Source organism: Dysidea avara, chromosome 5, assembly GCF_963678975.1.
Source record: "Dysidea avara chromosome 5, odDysAvar1.4, whole genome shotgun sequence".
NCBI lineage: Eukaryota > Metazoa > Porifera > Demospongiae > Dictyoceratida > Dysideidae > Dysidea > Dysidea avara.
In genome coordinates, this window is record NC_089276.1 from 17,714,765 (window position 1) to 17,737,790 (window position 23,026).

Consider the following 23,026-nt stretch of genomic DNA (forward strand, 5'->3'; position numbering starts at 1 on the left):
GCAACACACTTTTATTGTGGGCAAGGCAAGGAATGTATCACTACTCCGGGATACATCATTTTGACCAATCACAACTACATTAGTACTGTTGGTCTTAAGGTAAATCCCCTTATTCTGATCATTGTATGAACCAGTGATGAGACTTGAAGAAAGACTTACAATTGTTGACCCTGTACCTGAAATAGTTCCACTAGTGTAATACCCTACTCCAGGAGCTTCTATGTTATAAGACAACTCTAGTGATCCAGTATTGGTTAAATAGAGAGATATTGAACCACCATTGTTATTCTGAAAAAATCCAATGTAGTAATTGTTGCCTATAAGACATAATTATTCAAACATACAAACCTCAATTATAACATATCATAAATCATAATTATTTGCAGCATGATAGTAATAACTCTAAAGTTTGTACCTACTTTATAAGCACGACACCTGAAGGCAGAGTGTTTACAAGTTATAGTTGTGAGATTTGTAATCTGTAAACAAGACACCCAAGGGCTGCATGCCCGGGTGGAGTGCTTACAAATCAGATACAAACCTCATCGGTGTGTTAAACTGATTTGTGGTATGGGACATTTTGCAGATCAAAGGTATCCATTTGGAACACAGAAGAAGCAAGAAAGCCAGAGTGCTGTACCCAAGGAACAATTTTACTTACTAAGTACGGTAATTTTTAGTTAATTCATTAGTAGCTAGTTTATTTATTAGTAGCAAGTTTCCAAAGAACAAGCGCATGGCCAATTAGTCCAGCCATTGCACTGCGTCACCTTTACATGTGTAGCTGATGTGACATTTATTGCTGCATGGTTTAGTGATATACTTTGTCAGCTTAATTTATTAGCGAACAAGCACATAGTATATGGATACCAATTTTCCCAGTGGTTGTATCACTTCCCATTCATTCAAACAAGTAAAAGCTGTGAATAGTGATATTCAATTCATTAGCTTGATGTGGTGATGCCATACACAGTTTCTTTTGATGCCTTTGAACTTATTAGGGCCAGACTGTGTGGCCAAAAGGAGGTACATACTTAGCCATGTTACAACCATTTGGGAGTCCAGAAAAGACAGAATACGGAATAACCTAAAATTTTATTCAATACAGAATAATGGAATAAGCTAAATTTTTATTCTAAAAGTTCATCTAAATATTTTAACCTTTATAGTTAGGTTTATGCACTACTCACTTTATTATTATTTACCATTACTGTGAACCTTCGCTCAGCGAAGGTTATACACAGATGTACAATACAACAAGATCAAACAATTATTGTGCTATCAAAGTAGTTATACTTAAAATTATCTAATGAGTTACAGTCAATCGCGGAGCTGGGTAATTTGTTCAACGTGGGGATTGTGTTTGGGATAAAGGGATATTTGAAAGGGTTTTTTCAACAGCACAGCTGAATCAGTTTGTAACGGTGATGGTATCTTGTTGATGTTATTGTTGATGGTAAAGTATATCTAATCAAAAACAGCCAAGCTGTAAAAAAAGGTGCGGCCTCCAAAAAAGCCAGGGTGAAAAAAGATGTGAAATCAAAGGTGGCAGCCAAGAAATGGCTGTGATGGTAGGTTAATGGCAAACTTTTTAATAACGACAATTCAAGTAAATTTGTGTTGCTTCTTCCAAGTTTCACTAGGATTAGGCACCAAATTCGCCAAATTCATTATCATGATTTAGAGATAGGTCATGAAATAGAGAAATAAGTTGTGTTTCACATGAGTGATTGCCTCTAAATCCACGCTGTTGTTCATTATGTTGTTGTTTTCTAGGTGTTTTGTGATACGAGAAGACAATATATGTTCAAATATTTTAGATACAATGCTAGTTATAGAGATGGGCCGATAGTTACTAGGTTGGGTGCAATCACCTTTCTTATATATAGGAGTTACATTTGCATTTTTCCAGTCACCTGGAACAGTACCAGTATCCATTGAGTAAGTAAAGATAGTTTTTAGGATAGGAGTGGTAGACTCAGCAGTTACCTTTAAAACTCTTGAGCTTATTTGGTCAGGAGCACTGGCCTTGTGGATGTCAAGATTTTGCAACAACTTTAGAATTCCTGCAGTAGTAATGTCGATATCTGGAATTGTGGGGTGTGGAGATGGGCCTTTATCTGGCACGGGTCCATTGTGTTCCTTAGTAAAGACTGATTGGAATTGTGCATTTAAGGCCTCAGCTATTTGATGATTATCAGTTATTAACTGTGTTTCTGAAGCTAGTAATGGAATATCCTTTCTGAATGAGCTAATATAAGACCAAAACTTTTTCTGTTTGCAATGTCTATCATGATCAGGAGGTGCAATAATAATGTTATTTATGTATTGTTGATGGGAAGGTTTTAAGGCTCTTTGAATAGAATGCTTGAGATCAAGGAACTTGTTGAACAGTTCTGGGAATTCTATCTCTTAGCTTGTCTGTACAATTTGTTTCTCCTTTTGATTTGCCTTCTAAGGTGTGCTGATATCCATGGGAGACTGCAGTATTTTCTTGTGGTTTTGTGTGGGATGTATCTGAAAATAGAGCTTTGTATAGAATTGCAAAAACTTTCCCAAATTCTAATGTTAGGTATTTGCATTAAATTAGAGATATGGTGCTCAAGGTGTTGTATATCTTCTTTGACTGCCTGCCAGTTAGCTCTGTTGTACATGGGTACTTTCCTACTTGCTTGTTTGTAAACAGGTGGCTTGGTTTTAGACCTAATCATAACAACATCATGATCACTAAGACCTGGAATTATTGTGACATCCTGTATTTGTGTTGGAAAGTTAGTTACGAATAGATCTAGTACATTTTCCAAACATGTAGGTTCGTTAACTACTTGTGTAAGACCATGGTCTTGTGTTATGTCTACCAGTAACTGCTGTGTACTAGAATTGGGAGACACTGGTGTTACTAGGGGGATTGACCAATCTACATGAGGTGTATTGAAGTCACCAGATAACCATATTTAGGGATTTTGAGTGAAGTTTCGAAGTTTTTCCAAAGAGACACTGAACTCTTCAATAGAAGATAAATCTGATACATCTGGTCTGTAAAAAGCTGCTGCATATATGTCTTTGCTAGTGTTAATAAAAGGTTTGACCCATAATATTTCACATGAAGCATCGAGATTTGGTAAGTGCATTGATGGAATTGACTTGGACACAGTAATCATGACTTCTCCGTGCCCATCCTCTCTATCCTTCATGATAAATAGTATAATTTGTATTATCAGGGATTATTTCATTATTGGTAATAGACCGGGATAATCATGTTCAGTACCAAAGATAATGTGGGGCTTCTTAGAATCAATGAGTTCTAGGAACTCATCTCATTTATTCATGGCAGATCGGAAATTAATATTAATTTTATAGCAACTCCATCAAGTACACAATCACAATGGTTGAATCCTAGGTGGCGAGCTTTTATTAGAATGAGCAAAAAACTATCTACTCAAGAACAATCTAACAAAGCTAAACTACTGTCTAATACAGTTTACTACACAATCGCTACAGAACTACCAGTTCTTTCTGCTTTACTTGCATATACCAATGGTCACCTGCGAGTAAGTGCCCAGATTTATTATTAGAGTCTTGTTGTACCGTATGGAAAAAATTTCGTGGGATACAATTTTCATGGATTTCGTAGGTGTGTTACGTATCCATGAAAATTAAATATTTTGCAGTCTATGTACAAGCTGCATGGAGATCAACATCTAAACCACAATTGTTCCACAAAAGTTACAAATTTTGACACTTTCTAGCAATCCACGTAAATTTTTTGCCTTACGGAGGCGGATGATTAAGTGATGATGTAGTGAGTTAAGGCAGATTAGAAAAAGTATAGATACTGTAGGGTAGACTTTTAGCACTTTTTTAAAGCCCACCCAACTGTAAGCATGTACAGCATAGTAGAAAGGACTTGTAGTTTTGTAACAATTACACAGGGGGTGTATGTAGCAAAGTGTATTAGAAAGTACAGTACAGTAGTTTAGCTTAGTTCAAGTGCTCTAGAGTGAACAGTTTAATTCACGATCTATGTAAAGCTCACCGCCTTAGCGTTTAATCTTGTTATTATCAATCTACACCAAAACAGCCAAGCTGTAAAAAAGAGTGTGGCCCCCAAAAAGGCCAAAGTGAAAAAAGATGTGAAATCCAAGGTGGCAGCCAAGAAATGGCTGTGATGGTAGGTTAATGGCAAAATTTGTTATTATGACAATTCAGGTGAATTTGCGTTGCCTCCTCCACTATGATTTGGCACCAAATTCACCTGAATTGTCATAATTAAAATTTTGCTATTAACCTACCATCACAGCCATTTCTTGGCCGCCACCTTGGATTTCACATCTTTTTCACCTTGGTCTTCTTGGGGGCCGCACTCTTTTTTTACAGCTTGGCTGTTTTGGTTTAGATATCACTTCTTTTTGTATTGCAGGCCACAAAGCCAGCCATAAACTGGCTTTGGTGCTTCCTTTTAACTTAATATTTTTTTCTTTACTGCAGGAATTGTGAACAAAGGAAGTAATTGTGTGTATAGCTTTTGTCTGATTAAGCATTTGTATATTTAATCTAAATGATTATCACATACTGTAGTTAATAAGGTGACTTCTTACATAACTGAACTGTAGCTGAAACTCATTGTTTGTAGCTGAAACTCATTGTTTGTAGCTGAAACTCTGTAGCTGAAACTCTCATTGTTGGTAGCTGAACTCTTTTCAGGGTGATTTGTTTCTAGCTGAACTCTCTACAGGATGATTTGTTTCTAGCTGAACTCTCTACAGGGTGGCTGAACTCTCTACAGGATGATTTGTTTACAGCTGAATTCTCTACATGGTGGTTTCTTTGTAGCTGAACTCTCTACAAGGTTACTTCTTTTAGCTGATCTCTCTACAGGGTGACTTGTTTCTAGTTAATCTCTCTACAGGATGATTTGTTTCTAGCTGAACTCTCTACAGGGTGATTTGGTTGCAGCTGAACTCTCTACATGATGGTTTCCTTGTAGCGGAACTCTCTACAAGGTGACTTCTTCTAGCTGAGCTCTCTACAGGGTGATTTGTTGCAGCTGAACTCTGTACAAGGTGATCCTTTTCAGGGGCGGATCCATGCAGACTTTTAAAAAGGGGTTCCACTTTGGAACTGCAACTTCAGCCTAGCTGTAAGTTGAAGACCAGCAATAACAAAAAAAAAATGTCATCACCTGCTGACAATAGCTTCCCCTCACCATAGATGCCCTCACCAACTATATTTCCTGATTTATAACTATAGATACATAGCTTGCTACACTGCTCCTCTAAAGACTACTGTGACTGCTCTATTAGAGTATCTCGATTTGACTGCTCTATTAGAGCATCTTGAGTAAGAGAGGCTCTTTCAAAAGGGGGGTTCCATGGAACCGTTTTAACCCCCTGGATCCGCCCCTGCTTCTAGCTGATCTCTCTACAGGGTGATTTGTTTGTAGCTGAACTATCTACATGGTGGTTTCTTTGTAGCTGAACTCTCTACAAGGTAACTTCCTCTAGCTAATCTCTATACAGGGTGACTTGTTTGTAGCTGAACTATCTGCAGTGTTGGGCAAGTTACTTTGTAAAAGTAACTAGTTACATATTACATATTACTTGCAACTGAACTATTTAGTTACAGTTACATATTACCCATAAAATAAAGTAACTATAATAATATTACATATTATATTACTTTGTATCCACAGCCTTAAGGTGTCACGTGTGAAACTACCACTTTATCACGTGACATGATTACATTGTTGGACAATGTGCAAATCTTGGTTATAAGTAAGAAGCTGGTGAATAAGCTTCATTCAGTAGGCTTCGTTACTTCGTTGTGGCTAGGCGTTACTCAGAGGATAACTAACGAGATTAGTAACTTCGTTACTTGTAGCAATAACATTACGTAATATTAGACTCGTTACAGTAACTATATTACTTAGGTAACGCGTTACATTTGTAAGTAAAGTAGCTTGAGTTATGTTACCCGTTTTTATAGCGTATTTCGTTATATTACTTAGTTACCACAAAAGTAATAATATTACGTAACGCGTTACTTATGTAGCGCGTTACTCCTAACACTGACTATCTGCAGGGTGATTTGTTTGCAGCTGAGCTCTCTACAAGGTGATCCTTCTACCTGATTTCTCTACAGGATGATCTGTTCGTAGCTGAACTTTCTACAGGGTGATTTGTTTGCAGCTGAACTCTCTACTACATGATGGTTTCTTTGTAGCTGAACTCTCTACAAGGTAACTTCTTCTAGCTGATCTCTCTACAGAGTGATTTTTTTTTGTAGCTAAACTCTCCACATACAAAGCAACTTCTTCTAGCTGGTCTCTCTACAGGATGACTTGTTTCTAGCTGATCTCTCTGCAGGGTGACTTCTTTCTATCTGAACTCTGCAGGGTGATCTGTTCATAGCTGAACTCTCTATAGGATGATTTATTTGCAGCTGAACTATCGTGGTTTCTTTTTAGCTGAATTCTCTACAAGGTGACTTCCTCTAGCTGAACTCTCTACAGAGTGAAGCGTTTGTAGCTGAGCTCTCTACAGGGTGATTTGTTTGCAGCTGAACATTCTACATGATGGTTTGTTTGTAGCTGAACTCTCTACAAGGTAACTTCTTCTAGCTGATTTCTCTACAGTGTGACTCGTTTCTAGCTGATCTCTCTACAGGGTGATTTGTTTGTAGCTGAACTATCTGCAGGGTTATTTGTTTGTACCTGAACTCTCTACAAGGCGATGTTTTCTAGCTGATCTTTCTACTGGATGACTTGTTTCTAGCTGATCTCTCTACAGGGTGACAGTGACTTGTTTCAAGCTGAACGCTCTACAGTGTAATCTGTTAAGTTTGTAGCTGAGCTCTCTATTGTTTCTAGCTGATCTCTCTATAGAGTTATAACTTGTTTGAACTCTTTACAGGGTGGTATTTTGATTGGTTGCTGAACTCTCTACGCAGTGACTTGTTTGTACTACAGAGTGACTTATTTGTAGCTGAATTCTCTACAGAGTGACTTACTTGTAGCTGAACATTGTATAAAGTAACTTGTTTGTAGCTGATCTCTATAGGGTAGCTAATTTGTTTGAATTTTCTATTGGGTAGTTGTATTTATAGCTGAACTCTCTACACAGTGACTTGTATGTAGCTGAATTCTCTACAGAGTGACTTGTTGTAGCTGAACTCTCTACAGGGTGACTTGTTTATAGCTGAATTCTCTTCATTGTGACTTTAAAATGTTCTGAATCTCTACAGTGACATATTTGTAGCTGAACTCTCTACAGGGTGACTTGCTTGTAGCTGAATTGTCTATAAGATTAACTGTTTGTAGCTGAACTCCCTACAGAATAACTTGCAATGCAATAATTCTATAATGGAGTAAGTTATAAATGTAGCCAAGAGTAAACTCTTCCCATTATTTACTCTTGACGTAGCTAAATGCTTTATTAGGGTGACTGTTCTATTAGAGTATCTCGATCTCGCATTTGCTACACGTAGTTGGATTTTGAATCATAACTCACTGGTTTCTAATCCGATTCTTTTGTACTACTGCAAGGACTTTCTATGATAATTATTCCAGCTACATACCAATTTTCAGCTCATTGCTCTAAGTGGTTTTCCTGGTAGGCGTGAAAACTAATAGTTTTGTTATTAATAAACATCGATCGCGTAATTGTGACACAGGTTGGGTTTTGTGTCGTATCTCGATTCTTTTCAAATCACAAAAAGGCACTCCTATGATAGGCACTCCTATGATAGGCACTCCTATGATAGTTACTCCATCTACATAGCAATTTTCAGCTGATTCCTTCAAGAGGTTTATCCTGTGGGCGTGACAGACCTTCGACCTTATTTTATGCAAATAATCGGTCATAACTCCGTGAATGTTCATCGGATTCATACCACACTTGGTACTGAGATTCGCCCTTTAAGTATACCAAATTTCAGCCTGATTGGAGTATGTATTTGTGTTTTATAGCAGATTTTGCAGAGTTTATGAAAAGAAGAAACAGAAGTAGAAGAAAAAACGAAGAAAAAAATCCAAACTTTGGCCGCTCGTATTTTGGAAATGGCTGGAGCAATTCTCTTCAAATTTGGAATGTGGACTCCCCTACCTAGCCAGAACTTCTGTAACACATTTAGTTTCAATCGGATAAGGGATCACGGAGCTACAAAGGTGTGAAAATCACATTTTCTTCCTGTTAATATACTCACAGTGTGGCGCGCCAGCTTCTTGGGCCACATGACACACTACCGTGTGCCTTGATTTGACACAATGGAAGGCACACACAAAAGGCAAAGCCTGTACAAGGTGTCAGCCATGAAAGAACACTACAAAAATTTAATAAAACACACACAACATTACAACTGAAACGACACCTTTCGCTGTCAGCCAAGATGAATGGGACACAAAGGAGGACACTGGTAAGTCCATGAAGAATGCATTGTACGTACTGCGGTATACCAAAACGCATCTCTCAGGCCAAAGCAATGTCGAACAGTGAAAAAATCAAGCCTGTATCCTTAGCCGTTATCGAGTTATTCTTGTCTGAAGGCATCAGTCAGTCAGTCAAGCAGTCAATAGAAAATTACGTTTATTATATTTATATATATTTTTTTAAATTCCATAGCAACTTGTTGAAAGCATTTCGTGTTGATCTGAAAGTTTGTTTGTGCTTAGTTTTACTTAACCAATACTGCCTCATCATCGTCTGGGAAAAACAAGATTGGCTTTTGGGTGATGTTTTTTCATGGGCCATGCCTACTCCTTTGTGGTCCCTACCATACAGTACTATCGCACTGTCTAGTTATATTAAAATTCATTTCTTGGCTGCACCCTACATCAGTTACCAGTTAATTTTACTTTCATAGACATGTTCTTTTTTGTACAGTCAAGCTGATTTTTGCATGGGGGTTCTTGGTAAATCAGATGCATACGTATCACATTTGACTTATCAATGTACAAGTAGATTAATAAGACCATCTTATGGAGATATACTCCAAACAAGATAGCAGACATTAAAAAATAATGCTCTTTATAAACATAGTCTTTGCTGGTAGGTGGTCTTACAAAGAAGGTGTGTCCATTCACTGGACTGGACTACTGGGCTCAAGTTTGCTGTTGTTGCTGTTCTTTTACAGCCAAATGTAACCACAGAAGTATTTTAGAAATCAACAACATTTACCACAAGACATAGAACTTGCACAGATGACATAAAATTCATGAAAAAAAACTGCATTAAAACCTCAGTGTAGTTCTTACCTACTGCTACCAATGATGCAAGCACTGTGCACTATTAACACTACTAATGCTTCTGTCCGTCTTCTCTAGCCTTGCACACGATGACATAAATTCAGTCAGCTTTACACCTGCATTGTCTAGCCTTTCAGCAGTCTGTGTATTCACTATAGCTCCTCAATACTTGTAAATAGCAACAAGTGCGCAGTGTTTAGTTAGCCAGAGAAATGCTATCCAATAAACACACTACCTAACAGGCAGATAATGTAAGGCTCCATCATTGTAACTTAAAAATTACATGTAGCATACACAAGCAGAAAATGTTTAAACTACTGTACAATATCCCATCAAATAGATTGGTACAACTAGACTATGCCTGTATAGTTGTATATACCTCTAAAATTCAAGACAAGACACTAAGAACCCTGGTATTCATCATGTTTAGTGGTTGGAAATGTGTTTGAGTAAACTTCATGAGAGTCCAGTAATCCAGTCCAGTGAATGGATACACCCCTTACAAAGAGGTGATCACCAGGCATAACCTATTATTTACCATTCCATTCCACTGAATCTAGACACCCTACCACAGTTTCATGGTGCCATAATACAAGTACGTATCTTCCTTTGCAAACATCGAAAACTTTGCTGATCCTTGGTCACAATCCAATGGGTCTAATGCCAAAAGGACAAAGTCCTGGATGTTTGTCTAAGAAAATTAATTGACAAACTACTGCGGGCATCAGTACTCTGTTGAGATGACAACTTGAGGAGAAAGAACACAATCCACAGTTGCTAGTGCATCACATATGCATACATATGGGATCATCTTTGAATGATGTACATGTGCTGTAGCATCCGCTCTGAATGGCATGAATATGAAGGGCAACCTGTTTAATCACATCACCTGTTAAGCCCATTATGTTTAAAATAGTCAGCTAGAATTATTATATTTTGCAGGATGAAAAGTAAGATATGTTAGTACCATGCACAGTGGAACCTCTCTTATCTGGACCTATTAATTGGGCACCACCTTTGTTGTCCAGACAATTGTAGTCCATTGACCATAATGAAGTTTGGTCTAGATGAAAGCACAAGGAGAGAGCCTAAAGGTTGCTGTTTACCTGTCCCTTTGGTGGGAGGTTAACTAAAAACTACCACTTGGTTGATAGGTGATAACTCATTTCTACAGCCTAGGAAAGAAACCATGAATGCTCTGTAGTGACTTCCTCCTCTGCCCACTAAGTGTATGTTAGATACCCACTGGAGGTTTTTTAGTAGGGTTGACAACCTGAGGGCGCAGTTTGGTCACCGAGGTGTGGCACTAATTAATGCCCGCCGAGGTGCCAAACCAAGCATGAGGGTTTCAACCTACTAAAAAATGACAGTGGGTATCTAACCTATTTAGAAAGCAACTATTACCAGCACTGATAAAAGAAGCACAGAGTCACGCTAGGTAAGGTCCTTTACAGCATGTTTGCATGTACCGCCAGCTTAGTGGCCAGGTTAGTGTTGTTTTAGCAGCTGTTATTAGTTCCAAGGCTTGTTTACTAGCTAATACAAGCTGGCCACGAAGCGACAAGCTTTATTACAACTGGCCATGAAGTGACAAGCTAAATTACAACTGGCCACGAAGCGACAAGCTTTATTACAACTGGCCACAAAGTGACAAGCTTAATTATTGGCCATGAAGTGACAAGTTTTATTACAACTGGCCACACAACAACAAGCTGTATTGCAACTGGCCACAAAGTGACAAAAGTTACAAACAGGTGCAATAGCACAGCTGTGTTGATGGTCTAATGGCAACAGTGCTGACAAGCAGATGACCGCAAACTGATTGCTAGCTAGTTGTGAATATGGAACATTGTTGGGGTAACTGTAATATGCATCGAGCAGCTGGCTTGTGTGGCTTGATGGCTAACTAAGGCCACTCCAAATAGATTCTCTGTTTCCCGTCCACCGCCCGCATCTGGTTACTGCCAGCTCTAAATATTCCATTATTCCGTATTCTTCCATTATTTTCCGGTTATTCTTGCATACTGATAGGCTCAGTAAAAACAGTGTCAGCTCACGTGTCAGCAGTGCTATCAAGTCAGCACAAATTTCACGTTTGAGTTATTTTTGCAACTTACAAAGGAAGGAACAAGCTTAAGCATGTTTTTATGCAGCCTTTTTGGCTGTGCTAGGCAAATAATGGGTTGAATAGCTAGCCAATCTTATAATGAAATAATGGAAATGGACCGCCCGCCCGCATGCAAATATGCCTGAGTCCAGGACGGGAAACAGAGAATTTATTTGGAGTGGCCTAACCTTAGTCAAGTGCTGGTATGGCTGATGAAAGTAAAAACCCAAATCTCACTGACCATGCAACCACTAATTACATCAGTGACATAGAAAACTCTTTGAAGTGTTGTTGAATTTACCATAACAGTTTCACGTGACTAGGTCTCTAAATAAAACTTAGAACCCTAACCTCAGGTCAATATTGCCAATATTGGCAAGTTATCGGATTACCAAAATTAGCAACTTTAGGAATTTCCAAAAAGCGATTTTGCCAAAATTAGTATAATCTTTGCTTGCCAAAAATTGAAGAACTGTGCTACCAATACTATTTTTACCAAATTTGGATACTAAAACCCACAATCAATTCTTTATATCAGGAATCAGTAGGGACCACAAAGGAGTAGGCGTGGCCCACGAATGAATATCACCCAAAAAACAGTCTCAATTTCCCCTGACAACAATGAGGCAGTATTGGTTAGGTAAAATTCACCTGAATTGCGTTATTAAAATTTTACCATTAACCTACCATCACAGCCATTTCTTGGCCACCACCTTGGATTTCATATCTTTTTTCACCATAGCCTTTTTGAGGGCCGCACTCTTTTTTTACAGCTTGGCTGTTTTGGATTAGATTTCACTTCTCTTTGTATTTGCATACCCCAAAGCTGGCCTATGGCCGGCTTTGGGACTTTTTAACCTATCCTTTTTTCTTTACCACAGGAAGAAGAGATGAAGCAGATTTTAAATACTTTAAATATTTCTGATTTTATCAGTAAATGTAAAAATTATAATATAATACATATATTTAGTACAGAACTCTCCATGGTGATTTCTTTGTAACTGAACATTCTACAAGGTGACTTCTTCTGCTGCTCTCTCTACAGGGTGAATTATTTGTAGCTGATAGATCTACAAGATAACTTCTTCTAGCTGATCTCTCTACACGGTGATTTGTTTGTAGCTGAACTGTCTACAAGGTAACTTCTTCTAGCTGATCTCTCTACAAGGTGATTAGTTTGTAGCTGAATTCTGTACAGGTGATTTGTTTGCAGCTGTACTCTTTACAGAATGGTTTCTTTGTAGCTGAACTCTCTACAAGGTAACTTCTTCTAACTGATCTTTCTACAGGGCAATTTGTTTGTGGCTGAATTTTCTACAGGGTGATTTCTTTGCAGCTGAACTCTCTACATGGTGGTTTCTTTATAGATGAACTCTCTACAAGGTAATTTCTTCTAGCTGATCTCTCTACAGGGTGATTTGTTTATAGCTAAATTCTGTACAGGTGATTTGTTTGCAGGTGAGCTCTTTACAGAATGGTTTCTTTGTAGCTGAACTCTCTACAAGGTAACTTCTTCTAACTGATTTTTCTACAGGGCGATTTGTTTGTAGCTGAACTCTCTACATGGTGGTTTCTTTGTAGCTGACCACTCTACAAGATGACTTCTTCTAGCTGATCTTTCTACAGAGTGATTTATTTGTAGCTGATTTTTCTACAGGGTGGTTTGTTTGTAGCTGATCTATCTACAAGGTAACTTCTGCTAGCTGATCTCTCTACAGGGTGATTTGTTTGTAGCTGAATTATCAACAAGATAACTTCTTCTAGCTGATCTCTCTACAGGGTGATTTGTTTGTAGCTGAATTCTGTATAGGTGATTTGTTTGCAGCTGAGCTCTTTACAGAATGGTTTCTTTGTAGCTGAACTCTCTACAAGGTAATTTCTTCTACCTGATGTCTCTACAGGGTCACTAGTTTGTAGCTGAATTCTCTACATGGTGGTTTCTTTGTAACTGAACTCTCTACAAGGTGACTTCTTCTAGCTGATCTTTCTACGGGGTGATTTGTTTGTAGCTGAACTCTCTATAAAGAAACTTCTTCTAGCTGATCTCTCTACAGAGAGATTTGTTTGTAGCTGAGCTCTCTACAGGTGATTTGTTTGCAGATGAACTCTCTACATGATGGTTTCTTTGTAGCTGAACTATCTACAAGGTAACTTCTTCTAGCTGATCTCTCTACAGGGTGATTTGTTTGTAGCTGAACTATCTACAAGATAACTTCTTCTAGCTGATCTCTCTATGGAGTGACTTGTTTGTAGCTGAATTCTGTATAGATGATTTGTTTGCACCTGAACTCTTTACAGAATAGTTTCTTTGTAGCTGAACTCTCTACAAGGTAACTTCTTCTAGCTGATATCTCTACAGGGTCACTAGTTTGTAGCTGAATTCTCTATATGGTGGTTTCTTTGTAACTGAACTCTCTACAAGCTAACTTCTTCTAGCTGATCTTTCTACAGGGTGATTTGTTTTGTAGCTGAAATCTGTACAGGTAATTTGTTTGCAGCTGAGCTCTTTACAGAATGGTTTCTTTGTAGCTGAACTCTCTACAAGGCAACTTCTTCTAGGTGATGCCTCTACAAGGTCACTAGTTTGTAGCTGAACTCTCTACATGGTGACTTCTTCTAGCTGATCTTTCTACAGGGTGATTTGTTTGTGGCTGAACTCTCTACAAGGTAACTTCTTCTAGCTGATCTCTCTACAGGGAGATTTGTTTGTAGCTGAGCTCTCTACATGGTGGTTTCTTTGTAGCTGAACTCTACAAGGTGATTTCTTCTAGCTGAACTATCTCTTTCCATAGTTGCATGAACTCCCTACAAGGTAAATTCTTCTAGCTGATCTCTCTACAGGGTGAATTGTTTGTAGCTGATCTCTCTACAGGTGACTTGTTTGTAGCTGATCTCTATACAGGTTACTTGTTTCTAGCTGATCTCTTGAATTCTCTTCAGGGTGACTGCTCTATTAAGATGACTGCTCTATTAGAGTATCTCGATCTCGCACTTGCTACACCAAGTAGGGTTTCGTGTTATAACTCCGTGGCTTTAAGTCTGATTCTTCTACACCATTGAAGAGCCTTTCTAAGATGATAACTCCATCTATACAGCGATTTTCAAAGCATTACCCCAAGCGGTTTATCTGGTAGGCGTGGCAAGCAGTCGTTTTTTATTAGCTAATCTCGATTGCTTAATTGTTACATACTGTTGGTTTTTTTCGTTGTATCTTCCTGATTTTTAGCTCGATTTCTTTTATACCACAAAAGGTTTGAGGTTCAATAGTTAACCTATTCACCCACCCATTTTCAGTTTCTTCCCATAGAGTAGCTCACCTAATATCGGACGGGCTCCAATATCGGACGCCATTTCTCCTAAACTACAATGAACATTCAAACATTCTGCACATCTCCAAGTAGGCCAATGCTTCATCAACTTGTGTACCAAGTTTCAGATCTCTCGGGTTCTTGGTCTCGGTACAGCAGTCTTTTGAAGACAAGTCCGAATTATACGGAAAATCGGAAAAAACGCTCAATTCAAGGACAGCCATTGTTTGCAGATCACACTTGCATTAAATCAAAAATTGCATACCTTCAGATTGTAGGGCTACTCATTTGCTTTCTAAATATGTATGGTTTATTTCATTTAAAGTATTGTACTGTTGAGTTATAGACCAAAGAAAAGAGGCTGTCACTGGAGCAATAATCGCCCTAACTCAAAATTGTAATCAATGCTTTGAAAATATTTTAAAGTGGATAATTGCATACAATTATTCATTTACAAGTTGTCAAACAACTTTTCTAATAAATTCACTGTCCCCCAGACTTAAAGTATAACAGGAATACCAAAACCCTCTAATAGAGCAGTCAAATACCCTAATATAACAGTCACCAATCTTTTGCAAACAGGTGGTGTAAATCAATTCTACATAATGCTGATATACTTAAAATGTGGTTCTATCTATATTTTGTTTTAGAATTTTAGGATTACAGCTGAAATGATTGACTTTTTATGTTAGAGTGTTTGACAGCTATATTACATATTTTGCTATTTCTGCAGTCAAGTCTGCAATATTTTATGTCTTTATAGTGTTGGATTTGCAGGAACTAGTGTTTAACAACTTTCAGTACATAATCGAAAACAATCATCCACCTTGTATGCATTTTCAAACTATTTTTTTCTGATTTTGAGCAAAAATAGCTATGGCGATTATTGCTCTAGTAACAGCCTCTTTTCTTTGGTCTATAACTCATCAGTACAATACTTTAAATGAAATAAGCCATACATATTTAGAAAGTACATGAGTAGCCCTACAATCTGAATGTATGCGACTTTTGATTTAATGCAAGTATGATCTGCAAACAATGGCTGTCCTTGAATTGAGCGTTTTTTCCGATTTTACGTATTATTCGGACTGGTCTTCAAAAGGTTGCTGTACCGCGACCAACAAACCGAGAGATCTGAAACTTGGTACACAAGTTTATGAAGCATTGGCCTACCTGGAGATGTGCAGAATGTTTGAATATTTACTGTAGTTTAGGAGAAATAGCGTCCGATATTGGAGCCCGTCCGATATCAGGTGAGTTCCTCTATGTGGTTTACCCTGTAGGCGTGACAACATATTGGTGTTATTTTTCGTGAATAATCACTCATAACTCTTTGCCCGTTTATCGTATTTCAGCCAAAGTTGGTACAAAGATGCGCCGGCTTTATACCCCCTTCTGTGTGCCAAATTTCAAGGCAATCAGATATAGCGTTCGCATTTTATAGCAGTTTTTGTAAGTGTGCGAAAAGAGGGTGGAGTCTATTTTACGGAACGGAATCATGGACTAAACTACGGAACGGAACGCTTTCTCAAAATGAAGCCTGCAGCTTACCATTGCTGAAACTTCCCTTACAAATTATCGATGGACCTCCAGCCGGTGATTAAACAAAGCCCCAAGAAAGATAGAAACAATTAAAGGACTGATTGTGGGTTTTAGTCGGTTGTCATTAGTAACGAAGTACTTATTGTGAGATTAGCTGTCTCAGTGATGTCATAGATAATAGAGTAATAGGGATAGGAAACGCAATAATGTGACGTCACAAAACACGTACATTTCATTGGGCGAACGTAGGTTACGTCACGAACATCTTCGTTACGGGTGAAAAGGGGCGTTGCTAACCGTTTATCGAAAGCTCAGTTAATAATTACAAGTTTCGTCGGAGGAGACAGGTGCTTAATGGATAGCTGGTTAGTTGCACTGTTAGTAATAAGTTTGCTTGGCGTGCGCAGAAACAAGTATAGCTACCAAAAATCCAAAAAAATAAAATAAAAATAAAAATCGCGAAAATTACGAAGCTCATTTTCGCCGGTCGTCAAACATCCCCTCTACCAAACCTCAAGGCAAACCTAAACGACGTGGTACCGTGTCAACTTTAACGGTACCCTAAAAGGCCAGCAGTATTTATCTCTTTCTGTTGCTTTGTGTGTTGTTTTTCAGCTCTACCCTGGGCGTCAATTGGAGGATTCATGTTTGCGAACAGATTCAAGCGACCTAGAACTGAATCACCATCGAAGAATAACCCCGAGAACTGTATTGTATGCTCAGAAAAGGCTACTGACGATGTGTTTGAATGCTGCTGGTGTGAGAGTCGTCAGCACAGTGCTTGTGCCAAGATAAGTTCTGATCTTAGTAGTATGTTGAATAATATTGTGGGTAACATTGTGTTCTTTTGTTCAACCTGCCTTGAGAAGGTGCCTATGGCCCTTCAATTTTATGAAGAACAGATATGTGTTGATTCAAGGCTAGAGTCTGTTGAAACCAAGCTCTCAGAGGTCCAATCCACTGAGAAGAAACTTTCTGAGGCAATTAAAATTATTGAATCACAGCTTGGTGGATACCATAAAGAAATCACAACTGCAATAGCAGGCAACTCCTCACCTGCCAACAACCCAGTTTCCCCAACACCTCTACAAGTCTCTGAGGATTCTGTTGCTCAGATTGCAGCCTCCCTAGTTGCAGAACAAAAAGAAAAGGAGAAGCGTCAGACATACATCATCATACATAACCTTGAAGAGTCTAATGCCACAGATGGTACTGCTAGAAAACAGGATGACATTAAAAAGTGTTTGTCAGCACTTCAAACCTATCTGTATCAATCACCAATGCTTTCCGACTAGGGAAAAGATCTGATAAGCCAAGACTTTTGAAAGTGTCTCTCAGTTCCACTCAAGAAAGAGCTTCTGTCTTAAAGAACAAAACCAAACTCAGATCTACCACAAATCCACCGAATATTCGTTCCTTGTTTATAACACCAGATCTCACCCCACTTGAACAAAAGAAACACAAAGCACTGAGGCAACAACTGGCTGACATGAATAAGTCAGAAAATGTTTATATGATAAAAAATGGGAAAGTAGTGCGGAGGAACACTTAAACCCCCTCCGCACTGATAATCCCATACCCCCTTCCCCAATTGATTTTACTTCTACTGATTGTGATGTATCCCACCCTTTGACTGCTCTGGTACTAAATTGTCAATCTTTGGTTTCCAAGAAAGAATCCTTTCAGAATATAATTAATACTCACTCTCCTGATGTCATTTTCGGTACAGAATCATGGCTCAAATCTAGTATAAAGAACATTGAAGTCTTTCCAAGTGGTTATGTTGTTTATCGTCAAGACCGAGCCGATGGCTACGGTGGTGTTTTTGTTGCCTGTCGTGATACCCTTGCTACTCATGATATTCATCTCACTGCCTTGTCTTGTGAGTTAGTGGCTTGTCATATTCAACTAGCAGACCAATCATCACTTATTGCTTGCTCAGTTTACAGACCACCTTCTAGTGACGAATCTTACCTAGCAGAACTCTGTCGACAACTTAGAGCTATTCATATGAAATTCCCCAATTCTGCATTATGGATTGCAGGAGACAATAAACTGGGTAAATAATTGCACCACCGGTTACTCTTATCCTGTCACTCTAAACAACTCCTTCCTTGATTTCCTTAATGACAATGCACTTAGTCAAATAGTCAACACACCCACTAGAGGTCCAAACATATTAGACATTTTCATAACCAACAGACCTTCTTTAGTTGAGACATGTGACACTGTAGATGGTATCAGTGATCATGAAGCAGTTCTTGTTGTCTCATCCGTTGTGGCAAACCTCTCCTCTCCATCTAAAAGAATGATCTACCTGTGGGCCCAAGCTGACTTTAACATTATCCGAAGCAACATTCAAACACTTTGTGAGGACTTTCTCAATAACTATTCAACTTCGACTCCTGTTGATGTTTTATGGAATGAATTTCTGTCCATTTGTAATACCTGTATGGATTCAGTCCCAACCAAACTAATTTCTTCCAAATGTAAGCACCCTTGGATCAATAACTATATTTAGAACATGGCATGCATAGTATGCTTTGATCTTTGATATTTAATGAGGTTTCTAATATCACTAAGAAACCCGGTAGGAGGTTTCTAACTAACTTTATTAGAAACCTGCAGACAATTGATAAAGCTCACTATGCAAGGGTATTCAATTTGTATTTAAAACCTAGGTCATGTTGTGTTAGATGTGATTGTGGGTTCTAATGAAAATGTTAAAAAATGCTAAAAAAGGTACAAGAATCACTGTAGACAAACATGCCCATTCATACATGACACATCAGTGATGATAGTTAATGTTAATGGTACAATTAGTTGCACCAACAAGGTTAATCCCTGGAGCCATGTTCTCTTGATTTTCAGTCTTGTCTAGCTTGTCATGCTGCTTAACCTTCTCATCTGGTGATACTTTCAAATCTTGATCCTTAGTGGTAGTCACAGTACCATTTAGCACATCTGATGTTACAGTCCGCAATTTCTCACCAACCCGCTTATAAGCCCTCACAGCATTAGATGAGTGCCCCATCCTTTGCATAATAAGTTGTTCATCTACTTTGGCTTCAAACAATCTGGTTGCATTTGTGGCGCGAAGTGAGTGGTTGGTAAACTTTCCCTCAATTCCTGCTGCTACACACAATCTGCGAACAGTCTGCTGTAATGAATTATGCAGCCCAATAGGTATTTTGTGATACCAACATTGTTCATTTGGTTTAGCAAGTGGCTTTAGATAAAGTGCTCCATCTGGACAATCTTCTGGACACTTTGACATGTATAACTTGTAGAGCCTGACTAAACAACGTTCTGGATTATCATCATTAGCATACTGAACCACTTGCTTTTGCTCCCGCCTGCGGTGTACAAGACCTCCTTGATTTGCTTTAGACACGTCTTCTGTGTACATTACATAAGCCCGTCCATTAGTAGGTTCAAACAGCTGGATCTGTGAGGGATAATACCTCAATCTTCTATACTCCACACCACTTCGTAATGCAAAGTAAAAACCTATATAATATATCAATGTGTTTAGTAGCTGTTGTGGATGTTTATCTCCAAGTAACCCCTGTTTCCACAAAGTATCTTCATGCTCCTCAGTAAGTATTTCAGCTTTTTTCACTTGATAATTGCCAGTAGATTTCAGTTCTTTCATGCGTGCATCTAAAGTAGCACGAAACTGACAAAACATAGGATCGGCTAGTATATTTACATCGGCTCTATCTACTTCTCTTAACAAACGTAATAGTGCACAGCATATCTGATAAAGAGTATCAGGTGAGTATGGCCTACCATCTTTTCGCCTCACTTCAAGTACGAACTTCCCTAACCAAAAATTCATAGCTTGTTTCGACATTTTACAGAAATCCTCAAGTAGCTTGTGCTCCTTTTCCTCAGGCTCAACACGTGAACACTGCCAACGATATTGAACCCACTCACGCCATATATTCCCCACCCATTTGTTATGGTCTTGTGTTTTGACTGGTATTCCACGTTTCCTTGCTTCCTCAACTTCCTTGGATGTTTTTGGTGACCCATATCGTACACTACCTCTATTAACCACTCCACTAGTCTCGCTAACAGTTTCATTTTTATTACCTTCCTCAAACAATGTTGGTTGAGGTCCACCATCAGTCAGGTGACGCAGCGGAGATTGTTTACCTTCGAACTGCTGTGATGCAAGAAGAAGAATGTCATCAGTAACTTGGTCGGGAAATTCTTCCTTAGTAAATTCTACAGACGAACAGTTGTTCAACTCTCGCTCAAACTGCTGTGATGCAAGCAGAAGGAGGTCGTCGGCTACGTGGTCAGGAAACAGTTCCTTAGCCACTTGTGAGTGAATTATCGACGTCTTCTTGACTTCAACACCTGTGCAGTTAAACTTTTCACAGTTAATAACCATGCAACAGAATGCTTACTTGTATTCTGCTGGCTCACAAAAGTTCGCACCTCAACATCAGTTTCACCATCGCTGCTAGATTCAGATTCACTTTCCCAAGGTTCTCCCAACCCAAGTTTAAATCGTTTAGGGCATTTCCAACCTGGAGGAGGCTTCATAGGTTGAAACGGCTTGAACTTCAACTGTCCCGCCATTTTGAAAATAACTACGATTTCAAAACGTTTATCACACCCACAATCGTAAGCAGATCACCGTCACAAGGTTTTAAATACATTTTGCAATGTTAATAAACCAAGCCATGTTCTAAGTCGGTTAGGAACCACGCCCTCGGCTTTTCGTGTTTTAGAAACCTCGTTTCGCTCGGTTTCTAAAGCCACGAAGAGCCTCAGTCTAGGTTCCTAACCTATACTAAGAGGCTGACCCGCAGAAAGCAGCATGCATACAATCACGCTAGACATTCTAACTTACCAACAGACTGGTCTAAGTATTACGATCTCAAAAGACAATCCCAGCGCGAATGTTGTACAGCTTTTAACAGATCTGTATCCAATCTTGTAGATCCTAACAAGAACACAATTACTAAACGTTTGTGGTCTTTCATTAAGAATAAAAGGCAAGATTCTGTTGGAGTGGGCACCCTCAAACATCAGGGTGAAACATTTGTGGATGCTACAGGCAAAGCAAACCTCTTAGCAGATTATTTCTCATCTGTTTTCACCAATGAAGATGTCACTCACCTTCCTACACTAAGTACTGATCCAACACCTAGTATACCACCAATTCAGATACATGTGGATGGCATATACCAACTACTATCAAACATCCAACAACATAAGGCACCCGGGCCTGACAACCTTCTAGCTCATTTTCTTAAAGAAGTGGCATATGAAATCTCCCCAGCCTTATCATTGATCTTCCAGGGTTCTTTAGATCAAGGTACACTACCAAGTATCTGGAAAACTGTGAAGGTAGTTCCTTTTTATAAGAAAGGTAATAAATCAGACCCATGCAACTATAGACCTGTGTCCCTTACATGTATCTGCTGCAAAATATTAGAGCATATAGTATATTCAAGTGTATCTAATCATTTAACATCCTTTAACATTCTACGCGATGAACAACACGGTTTCCGTCACAAAAGGAGTTGTGAAACACAATTAATTTCCACAGTAAATGACTTTGCCAAGTGTTTGAATCAAAAAGGCCAATGTGATGTACTTCTACTTGACTTTAGTAAGGCCTTTGATAAGTTTCCAGATTCCCGACTCTACCTCAAGCTCCAACATTATGGGATTGATAGATCTATCCTATTGTGGATTAAGTCCTTTTTAACTTGCAGATCCCAGTATGTAGTGCTAGAAGGGAAAAACAGCTACTCTAAACAAGTTCTCTCTGGTGTACCCCAAGGTACTGTACTTGCACCACTTCTGTTTTTTATTGTATATAAATGATCTCCCTGCTTGTGTCAATAATAAAGTTAAATTGTATGCAGATGATGTCCTACTGTACTCCTACATACATTCCAAATCCGATTGTATAGCCCTACAACAGGACCTTGACAAACTTACTGAATGGGCTCATACTTGGCTGATGGAATTTAACATTAAGAAATGTGAACACTTGAGAATTACCAATAAAAGAAATCCCATCATTTATAGCTATCATCTGGAGAAATCTATTATCTCTGAGGTTCCTCACACAAAATATCTTGGGGTCACCATTGACCAGAAACTATCATGGAATGAACACATTCAAAGAGTCACTAGCAAAGCAAACCAGGTTAATGGATTTTTGCATCGTAATCTTCACCAATGCCCTGTTTCTGTTACACTGTTAAAAATAGGGTGTAATCCAATCACTTTTGGGGAGTTCTAACTGCTGTGTAAATTAAACTCCTTTGAAGGGAGTTGTAGTACTCCCCAGGGGTGCTCTAGGAGCAACTAAAAGGTGTTACAAGGGCATTGCAACACTTCCTAAGGGTGTTCTAGGAATAGCTATAAAGGTGTCACGGTACACTTTAAAGATGTTCTAGTGCTCTCCATGGTGGCATTTTGTTGAAAAGAAATGTAGGCTTGCTATAGCATTCCAGTAACCTTCATGTTGATTTCAATTTATACTCAATGACTACCAACAACAAAGCACATTAGCAGTACACAATAATATATTTGCAACACCTTATACTTACCACATAGTTGTTTCCAAGTCACTCTTATAGAAGTTAGCAAACTGTACTTATAACCTAATTTTCAATAGAAGCATCCAATTGTGGGTTTCAATATACCTAGGTGTAGGCAAACACCCTTACAGTGGCTTAGCTATTATTGGGGAGTAAAATGACATTTGTGGTGTTCAACAACACCCCAAGTGCTACAATACTCCCCTAGGGTGTTGTAAATACCATGGGTGTACATGAACACCTTTACGATGGG

At 38.7% G+C, this 23,026-nt stretch overlaps 1 protein-coding gene across 1 annotated transcript; it reads right to left on the bottom strand.

Annotated features, from left to right (window-relative positions):
- Positions 1 to 18,902: 18,902 nt before the first annotated feature.
- Positions 18,903 to 20,915, bottom strand: LOC136256495 (zinc finger MYM-type protein 2-like). Its single transcript, XM_066049470.1, has 2 exons — positions 20,617 to 20,915; positions 18,903 to 20,566 (listed from the first exon to the last, which is right to left on the bottom strand). Exons 1-2 carry the CDS (start codon positions 20,789 to 20,791, stop codon positions 18,987 to 18,989), a joined length of 1,755 nt encoding a protein of 584 aa, XP_065905542.1. The 5' UTR covers positions 20,792 to 20,915; the 3' UTR covers positions 18,903 to 18,986.
- Positions 20,916 to 23,026: the final 2,111 nt, after the last annotated feature.